General features: G+C 38.8%; 1 protein-coding gene across 1 annotated transcript in view; it reads left to right on the forward strand.

The window, feature by feature from the left end:
* LOC126366642 (elongation of very long chain fatty acids protein AAEL008004-like) overlaps window positions 1-4,390 on the forward strand; it is a 40,688-nt gene extending 36,298 nt beyond the window's left edge. The window contains exons 4-7 of the mRNA XM_050009836.1: window positions 1,996-2,076; window positions 2,483-2,645; window positions 3,430-3,566; window positions 4,010-4,390. Coding sequence (XP_049865793.1) covers window positions 1,996-2,076; window positions 2,483-2,645; window positions 3,430-3,566; window positions 4,010-4,273 — 645 coding nt within the window. The 3' untranslated portion in view covers window positions 4,274-4,390. The remainder of the gene's footprint in view (window positions 1-1,995; window positions 2,077-2,482; window positions 2,646-3,429; window positions 3,567-4,009) is intronic.
* Window positions 4,391-10,500: the final 6,110 nt, after the last annotated feature.

Below are 10,500 nucleotides of genomic sequence, written 5' to 3' on the forward strand. Positions count from 1 at the left end.
TATGATCAACATGAATTCGAAAACAAATTGTTGAATTTGTTTTGTTTGTGATGAATTCGAAAATAAATTCAACAATTTGTTTTCGAATTCATGTTGGTTTAGGCCTATGCTGGATTCGACCTTTCTTCCTTTCTGTATTTAAAATTTTCTGTCGTATAAGTATAGAGCTGTAAACAACTAACAAATCTCTGAAACTATGATTCTGAGTTGATATCCACTAGATATTAAATTAGAATAATGGTCATCCCCCGTAGTATTCGTTATGATGTCACTAATATCCAGTATATGTGCGTATGTTATTTATTTTATTATTGTTTTGTTTGATATATTTGCTCTGTAGGTAACTGTTTTGTTTATGGTGTATATATTATATTTATTTGTGGTATTATGTTTATGTTGGTAGGTAGGTATATACGTTTATTTTTCCTGTTTGTTTTTTTTTGTATTGCACCATCCCGCGCTCTAATACATTGGGTTTTTTCACCCTAAGGTTACCTGGCATAAAATGATGTTTAGCAAGAAGGCCGCTTATTTTGCTTATTTTATCCGCTTGTAACTAATTTACATTGAACAGGTACAATAAAAAAATATTGATTGATTGGTTGATTGAAATAGTTAACCGTATACGTTCCTTTTCCAACCTTAGCGCTGACCTAAAACTTATTTGTGAATCTAATAGGGCCCTTACATACATTTATTTAAATGTAACTAAAGTAACGGTTATTTTGTATCAAATCGTTTGTTAGTCGGTTTTAAAAACGAACCCTGAATATCTTGATAAGATAACTTTTAGTTAGACATCTACCGACTCCGCCAGCTTGAACGTTTCAGCGCTTATAGCCATTGACACGTGATTATATTAAATATTCAATAATTAAGAGTTAATAATAATATTGGTCATCATCATTATCAATTCAAGAGCCATGCTCTTGTCGGTGTAACATTCTCCATTCTCGTCTATCAAGGGTCTATTCTTTGAATAGTGGTGTTCGACCAAAATTATTATTATTAACTCTTTTTCCAATAAGACCACCAACCACTAAGAAGGAAGCCACTACCCTATTTATCCCTAAAAAAGTAGTATGGAGAATGCTTCACCGACAAGAGCGTTAAATTAGTAATGTCAATATAATCCTCCGAGAAAATGCCCTGAGCCAAAGTTGACATGTTGTCATATTTTCTTACAAGGTTAGAACCTCAGCTCCCCATAGATTAGTCCGTCAAAATATTGAAAACTGTCTGAGACAAATCTACAAGTCTCGTAAAAAAAAAAAAAAAAGTATACTTTAACCAAATCCTTAAAAAAGTATACTTTAACCAAATCCTTAAAAATAAGTAATAGAATAATAAAACCAAAACATAAATAAGTACACGATAAAAAAAGATTTTCGAGCCATAATAATATCGTTTTCAATGTCAAAAAACAGCTTTTAAATTTTGTGACTGTTACTAGAACAATAATAAAAAGTACAAACACACGACTTTCAATCCGGATTTTTATTCAAAATATCAAGGATAATGTTTTGCAATGCAACTCAATTTTACTATGTGATACAAAATTGGCGATTCGTGTAGGTATATTACAGTATATACACAGCCAGGAAATTGATAAGTAAATTATTTTACAACGTTCACATTCGAATAAAAATAAATAAAACGCTTTGAACGGGGATGTAAATTATATATACTTACATATATTCGATTTAAAGCGTCCGTACTTACCCAAATATTATCTAGGATGTATGTGCAGCCACTTTTGATATTCGTTCCAAGATATATAATGTTGAACAGTACGATGACACCATTGCTAAAATGTACAATACCTCACATAATTTTTTGCAAGGACTTTGCAGTCACGCATCATTATTATCTAATTTAAAAAATATACCGATGTATCGACGTGTCATGGTACAGGACATTCTATTGTACTTATCCTTCACAAATTCTACAGCTTTGGAACTAGAGCTTACTTATGTTTTTCTTTCGTCTTTCCAGGGTTTAGTCTCCGGATGGTGGAATGACTACAACTTCTCTTGTCAACCAGTGGATTACTCTGACAACCCTAAAGCTCACAGAGTAAGTTCTTTTTCAAAATTATTTAGATAAAATCGTTAATATTTCTCTAAAATACTCATCTCAAGTTATTATTTTTTGATTTTTTTTACTAGACAAAATAATTTATCAATATGAAAATTATTTAGATGTATTTGTAAAACAATTACTTACAGAAGTAATTGTTGTTTCCAGTTTTATTTTGACAAAATATTCCTCAACCACAACTTTTTGTTACCTACATTTATCTTCCCATACTTTAGAAACGTTATACTTATCCTTAAAATAAAAAAAAATAATCCATAACATTTATCGTGTAGGGTCACTAACCTACATTAAGTTCTTTGTCTTGCAACTTTCAGTCTTTATAGTCATTCACCTCATATAATAATCTCCGTCAAATAATCACAAGTTTCATAATTAATTTCAGATGGCAGCAGCGGTCTGGTGGTACTTTATGGCGAAGATCATAGAACTGTTGGATACAGTGTTCTTTGTGCTGAGAAAGAAGAACAGGCAGATATCCTTCCTTCATCTGTACCACCACGCGATGATGCCAATCTGTGCATGGATCGGAACGAAATTCTTGCCAGGTAAGGACTCAATTTTAGAACTTGCGTCATGCATAAAGAGTTTGTATGCATTAAAGGATGTTAAAGTATAAACGTTTAAAAACACAATAAAACCTTCGTAATACGTTTAGGCTGTTGAGTATGAAAAGGTAATAAAATTCCTTGTTTTTTTTAATAAAAAAAATTAACAGCAGTAACGCCACCTCTACTTCACAGAAAGAAGAATAATTCATAAATGCTCATCCAAATAAATTGTAGTGTTAGTTGGAATTTACTAGAGTCTAAGAAATTAAAAAGTTTAGCCATTCAATCACTTCTAAGTAAACTAAAGAGATGACTGGTATTGGATTTCTTTTTTCACGAAGTCGAAGAATTAAATGAATAAATAAATCTAGTGTTGTGAAGTTAGATAAGGAATCCAAGGCAAACTACCTAAGCACGTGGGTCAATTTAGTTGGCACATATTAAATATGAGACTTAAATAAACAAATTACGTGTTCTACGTACTTAGAACTCGTAATACGGAAAGCAAATATTTTTCAATCAGTTAATTAGCTATTAATTGCGTCCTTTCATTTTACACTGAGGAGCTTCATTGAATATCTAGTGAAGAAAAATAATTATAATCTAAAGAGATGCCTGTTACGATTAAAAAGATCTTAAAAATCTGATAAGATCTTGATATATTTAAATTTCACAATAACGTTAAGCGTAAAACAATAATCAATATACTTCGTTTCGTCTCTTTCTTTACATGTTGCAGAATTTTGAGCCTAAAATAAGTACATGCTTTTCCTTTTTTCAGGTGGCCACGGCACCCTTCTCGGCGTGATCAACTCTTTCATCCACATCATCATGTATACTTATTACCTGGTGTCCGGTCTCGGCCCACAGTACCAAAAGTACCTGTGGTGGAAGAGGCACCTCACTTCCATGCAACTGGTGAGTACTCCGATTACGTATAACACTGTACTGACGATGTCACAGCCAACGACGAACTGAAAGAAACAATTTATTCAATGTGCCACATCCTTCATATTGGCCCTTCAGTGATAAGTTGAAACAAAATATAAATTACGTCTGCAAGTCACTGAATATGCTCAACGTAGAGAACGTGAAGTCGATTCTAATCCTCTTTATTGGACATAGAATACCTCTAATTATTAGTATTGGAAGAGTATGTTACTTACTATACTAGATTGCGAGCAAATAAAAAAATATTCAATGATGTTATCTTAAAAAATTATAGAATTGAAAGAACGATGGGCTGATTACTTATAACCCAACGATTCATCACATTCAAGTTCTTCATATTATAGCTGAATATTGTCTGATTATGATTTGTGTCGCTGTGTATGTACTAATACGGTATGTTTCTTTTTCAGATCCAGTTCTGCATAATCTTCTACCACAACTTCTCTGTTATGTTCTGCGACTGCAACTACCCCAAATTCATCAACTTCCTTCTGAGTCTCAACGCTGGCCTCTTCCTCTACATGTTTGGCAACTTCTATATCCAGAATTACTTGAAGAGCACCAGTTCTCACAAAAAGAACGATGACATTAATAAAGAAGTCAATGGAATTGATAAGAAGGAAGTTGCAGTAAACGGAACTGCCAATGGTACCTCCAAGGCAAAAGACTGCTAGCTAGTAACAAAACTATTTAATGGTTTATTGTGATTTTATGTAAGTTTAGATATAAGTAGATAATATGGTCTATATTGTACATTTTGTGGTGATAAATAGTAATAAATTTACAAATTACACTAAATACAACAAGGTGGTTTTATTTAATATGAATAAATGAAACTTAATCACATAAATAATATTTTTAAAATGGGAATTAAATGGCTTTATTTACTACTTTTGGCCGACTTTCTCCACAGAGCAACATGGGCCTCCGCAAATTGATTTTCTATGAGTGGCTCATCTACGGACACGAGCATTAATATGTTTACACTTTGGTAGCATGTCACATTAACTTTTTTGACAAATTGAACTGCAAGTCTCACTAAATGTCAAAATATGTTAGTGCGACAGAGTCAAAGTGGGTACATGATATTGTTCATCACTGTACTCATTGTTGTTTACTACCGGCGCCTTCTTAATTTCAATAGCAAATACCTTTGTAACAATATGGACTAAGTACCTAGAATAAGTGCTATACGATTTTAGAAACCCAACAAAATATAAAAGTTTCTAATACAGCGGTACAGTTCACTATTGTTGGCGTCAGATCTGGCAACCCCCGTTGCCTAGGTATTGTTGATTGTATGGCGCTTAGCAACGGGGGTGTAAGTTAGGTTTTTTACATTATTATAATTTTGTGATCTTTTACTCTTTATTATACATTAATACTGAGTTGGTCATCTTTCATTTCGCTCGCTAATATCGTGGTCCTTCGAGTCAATTTATTTATACACCAGTTTCTTTTCAAAATTCAAAATTTTTTCATATCGTAAATTTCTTACGAAAATGATGACGAGATCGCAAACTAGTAAAGTGTTGGGGGGTAGCAAAGCGAGTAAAACACACTCGAACTCGTCCGCGTCGAGCGCCTCAACGGTCGCTCGCGTCAAAGCTGCTGAAGCAGTTCGCAAGCAACGGCTCGCGGACATCGCTAAGAATGAAGCAGCCGCCGCAGCCGCAGTCGCTGCAGCCGAGCGCGAGGCCGTGGAAGCCTCCTATGAGGCGACAGTCGCGGCGCTTGAGGCGGAGGAGGTGATGAGCGCCAGGAGCAGTCACACTGCTGACTGGGTCGCGAGTAGTGACTTTGCAGGAGCAGCATCGATCACAGTTGGTACGGCGGCTCCCTTGGGGAGTTTTCCGTGTGGACAGAGCGTGGGTACACCTATAGTGCACGCTGCCCCAGCCATGGAGCACGTGCGCGAAGCCACGCAGGGTTTACCGGAGACTGTTGCTGTTGACGCACCAGTTTTCTTACCATGCCAGCTACACAAGGATGATCTGCACCTTCAGCCCCAACGTTACGGTAATAATACCACATCCCCGGTAAGTGACATTGAGAAACTTACTAACGCCATCGTTTCTTTAGCTAAGCCTAGTGAAAGGTCTGAGTGTAAGGTTCAGCTATCTTCCTTTAGTGGAAATATGTCTGAATGGCTATTATTTAAGCGTACATTCGACGATACTAAGGCTAGTTTCAGTGCGAACGAGAACATAGCTAGGCTACGTAACGCTTTGAGTGGAGAGGCTAAAGAAGCTGTTCTTTCTCTATTGCTATGTTCTACTGACCCCGAGCCTATCATGCGCTCGTTAGAGTCACGATTTGCACGCCCCAAGCAGATTGTTCTTAACGAACTAGCTTCAATAAGAAGCTTGCCTAAAGTTGGGAATTCCCACGCGTTGGCTATTTTTGCTAGCAGAGTAAAAAACTGTGTTAGTATAGTCAATTTATTAGGCGAATCACCTTACATACATTCACCGGAACTTATTCACATTTTAGTGTCAAAATTGAATCCGTTGCTGCAAAACAAGTGGTGTGACTACGCTGCAGAGCACAGGCCAGCCGCAGATAGACGTCTTCGCGCGCTTCCTCGAGGTGGAGGCGGATAAGCAAGCCAACTTCGGCGTTTGCGAAGTGTTTAACGCGCCCCCTCACGGCGACAAAGCCAGGTCGCCGGGGCCGCAATTGCCTGGATTTTCGCAGCGTAACCTTCGTTCATTTCACACCGCATCAGCTCATCATGTCGTCTCATCATCTTTAGAACAACCGTTAACAGATGTTAACATGTCTTCGCCATGCCTGTATTGCTCAGTTAGTGGTCATAATATTAAATGTTGCCCGAAGTTTGTGGCTTTGAACATTTGTGATCGCATAGCTTGGGTCCGCGAGAACAAACTTTGTGTCAAATGTTTACGTAAAGGCAAGCACAACTATAAGTTCTGCAAGGCGAAGCCATGTGGCATCAATGGTTGTAAACAGTTACATAATAAAATCATTCATTCCGATAATTCGCAATTTCCATTTCATCCCATTGTCAACAATGTCACGTCTTCTGTCATTCCCATACCAACGACAACTCATGTCATTAGTGACAGCACTAAAAAAGAAATCAAACCGGGAAATAGTAAACAAGGTTTTATGCATACTAATGAGGTTCTATCACACTCAGAAAATAATACCACTAGTACTTCGTATTCATGCGCGTCCGGCAATGATTTTTCTGTGCTTTTGAAAGTATTGCCTGTGATACTTTCTGGCCCTAAGGGCGAAGTAGAGACATTTGCTCTTTTGGACGACGGGTCCACAGTTACCCTTCTCGATGCGGAGTTAGCTAATAAGCTAGGTGTTTCTGGAACTGAAGAGAATATGTGTATTGAAACCATAACAGGAACGAGCGATAATATCCCTGTTAGGTTTGTAGATTTCGAAATACGCGGTAGATATTGTAATGAAAGTTACTCCGTCCGCAAAGCTCGCGCTATTCCTCATTTAAAACTTAGACCGCAAGAGGTCACGGTGAAGGATACTCGCTTTCCGCACCTTTTAGACATCGCTGCCGAGTTAGTGTTTGACATGGCTACGCCTAAAGTATTAATAGGTACTTCCGATTGGCATCTATTGCTATCTAGGGAGAATAGAGTAGGCACCGCGCCGCAGCCGGCAGCTATTCGCACCGCCCTTGGCTGGGTTTTATTTGGTAACCTTCCTCGAAGTTCTTTCTATGGAAATTCTGTTAATCATCTTAGTACTGCCAGCTCTGCAGACATTGAACTGGAGAGTCTTATTAAAGAGTATAATCGGCTGGACTCTATTGGTATTAAGCTCGATGAAAAAGTTAGTAGGGAAGATCAAAGAGCTAGTCCAGAAGACGCTGCATGTCTCGCAGCTGACATCCTTCATGTTCATGCTCAGTGTGGCTTCGAGATGCGATCCTGGGTGTCCAATGATACTGAGTGTCTTAAACACATTCCGTCTCATCTTTGGAAAGAGGGCACTGGTAATGTCGACCTCAATTTAGGCATTTCTAAGCCTGATGTACGCGTCCTGGGTTTGCATTGGAACCCCCCAGAGGACACCTTTAGCTTTAAAGTTGATGTCGATATACCTTTACCTTCTAAGTTCACTAAACGTCAAGTTCTTAGAGATCTTATGCGGATTTATGATCCTTTAGGACTTCTGCAACCTAAACTCACAATAGGAAAGATTTTATTTCAAAGAACGTGGCTGATGGTGAGCTCATGGGATGTTCCTCTTCCACCTACCGAACGTATTCAGTGGGAAGTGTGGTATCGTGACATTAAGTCAGTTAATGCCTTTAATATTCCTCGTGCGTATAAGTCTATATCAACTTTCATCTCACAAGAACTTCTCGTCTTTACGGACGCTAGCGAAGTAGCTTACACATGCGTCGCTTACTGGCGTTTTTTGTTTGAAGATGGTACTGTTCATTTCGCTCTCATTCGAGTAAATCTAGAGTCGCCCCTCTAAAGTCGGTTAACATTCCTCGCTTCAAGCTTCAGACAGCTTTCCTCGGTGTAAGGCTTGCCCAAACGATTCGCAATTAGCTCCATCCCAACTTTCCTCTTCTGAGGTGATCTATGAACTGCGACCTCGCGAAAAAAGCCCCGATGTTTATTATGTTATTTTGTCCGCAGAACACTTTTATAGTTGTCAACGACTACTTACTTCGTGTAACCGCACGCGTTTTTTAATTCACGCGGCTATTGAAGGACAAAGAGGCGCGTTCGGGGAATTCTTTATGCAGAGGTATACGCCCGCTGCTCGCACGATACGTCAGAGACGCGGAAGAGTTTCTGCTCAAACAGACTCAGCGAGACGCCTTCATGGAAGAGCTTGCTTGCATTAAAGATGAAAGATTGTTTCTAAGAAAAGCTGCTTACACAAGATTGGCCCCCGGCTGAATGATGTTGGGCTTCTCAGAGCTTATGGCAGAATTAGTGCAGTCACTGAAGTCTCATCAAAAGTTACCAATCCGATAATTTTAGATGGTCGACACCCAACGGTACGGCTTATAATTTCTGACTATCACATCAAAGCTTTGCATGGCAACAACGAGACTGTGGTTAACAATTTACGCCAGAAGTATGCCAACCTTCACCTGTGGCCCACTGCAATTGACCTCTCTCAAGTTATGAATTTTGCTGCGTCTCACATCATCGAGTGGCAGTTTATTCCTCCGTCAGCTTCGTCGATGAGAAGGGCCTGGGAGCGGTTGGTGAGAAGCGTCAAAAGAGTCCTTTCGGTTGTTCTTCGTGAAAAGGCTCCCAGAGAGGAGATCTTGGAAACTTTTCTGGCCGAGATTGAAAACTCTAGCCACGTACCGGTCGCCAATGAGGATGAGCCAGCCCTGATTTCGAACCAATTCCTGTTGAGGTCGTTTGCCTCTCTGTCAACTCCGGAGTCTTCGAATGACGATCTCATCAGCAGGCAAGCGTGGAAGAAGGCCATTCGTCTCGCTGATGAGTTTTGGGCGCGCTGGGTAAAGGAATACCAGCCCAATCTTTTGCCGCGAGGTCCATCTAACGCCTTTACTAATTTACACGTCGGGGATTTGGTGATGATTTGTGACGGAAATTTGCCCCGCGGGGTTTGGCCTCGCGGCAGGGTTGTGCGGGTGTTCCCTGGCAAAGACGGCGTCGTGCGAGTAGCGGAAGTAAGGACCAGCGCAGGGGTCCTTAGGCGACCTGCGCGCAAACTGCCTAAGCTGGATTTGACGCCATAGCTTGGTAAGACCTTCGGTTCTTACCAGGGGGGAGAGATGTTGGCGTCAGATCTGGCAACCCCCGTTGCCTAGGTATTGTTGATTGTATGGCGCTTAGCAACGGGGGTGTAAGTTAGGTTTTTTACATTATTATAATTTTGTGATCTTTTACTCTTTATTATACATTAATACTGAGTTGGTCATCTTTCATTTCGCTCGCTAATAACTATCATACAGTTTATTTCGTAGAACAGCTTTTTAAACTTCAGCTATTTCACACAAGAAAAGGATGGTTTTCAGCAAACTTAAACTTTAATAGCACACTTTTTACTGTATTAAATACGTACTCTATTTTAGAACGTACGTAAGTACACAATTCATAACATGACAGTACTTGTAGCTATAGTGTTAAGAAAAATAAAGGACCAATAACACAAAAATATAACATAGGTAACATAAACAGCCTATATATATCTCACTGCTGGGCACAAAAGCAAAAATTAAAACACTTGACAACCCTAAAGATTTTATAAAGCATAGTAATATAATATGGTACGGCAATGCAGGACGGAAGGGGCATGTCACAGGGACTGTAACCTGGAACCTGACAGAGGGCAGCAGTAACTGTCAGTACTATTCAGAGGCAGAGGACAGGAGTCCTAGTATGGCTTTGTAATAGACTACTCTGGGCGCCATCCCACTCGCGTCAGACAGAGTACTGCGGGGCGGAAGGCAAGAGGGAAACCACTGCCCTATTTTTCCCTAAAAAAGTAGCATGGAGAGTATTTTACAGAAATGCTGCACCGACAAGAGCGTGGCTCTTAAATTGATGATGATGATGAGTAATATAATGATACATCAATGATATACCTAAGTTATTAAATAGGTTTTAAATAATTGGGTGAGCTATCTTTCACTTAGGTTTGATGTGTCATTTACGGGACATTGTGTATATTAATTAGAAAAAGATTATGCATAAGTAAAGTTACTTCGTGTATTTTATTAACCTTTGGGCCATATTCAAATTGAAAATAAAAAATAAGTATTCCTCTAATTCTTTTGAACTAAACACACGCATTTAACGATTGAAAAAAGGAATCAAAATACAAACATATTTTTTAAAGAATAACACCGATTGAAAGATTTAGTTTTTTGATTATCAAAATGTCGATTCTAGTACAAAAG

This window comes from Pectinophora gossypiella, chromosome 5, assembly GCF_024362695.1.
Source record: "Pectinophora gossypiella chromosome 5, ilPecGoss1.1, whole genome shotgun sequence".
Taxonomy (NCBI): domain Eukaryota; kingdom Metazoa; phylum Arthropoda; class Insecta; order Lepidoptera; family Gelechiidae; genus Pectinophora; species Pectinophora gossypiella.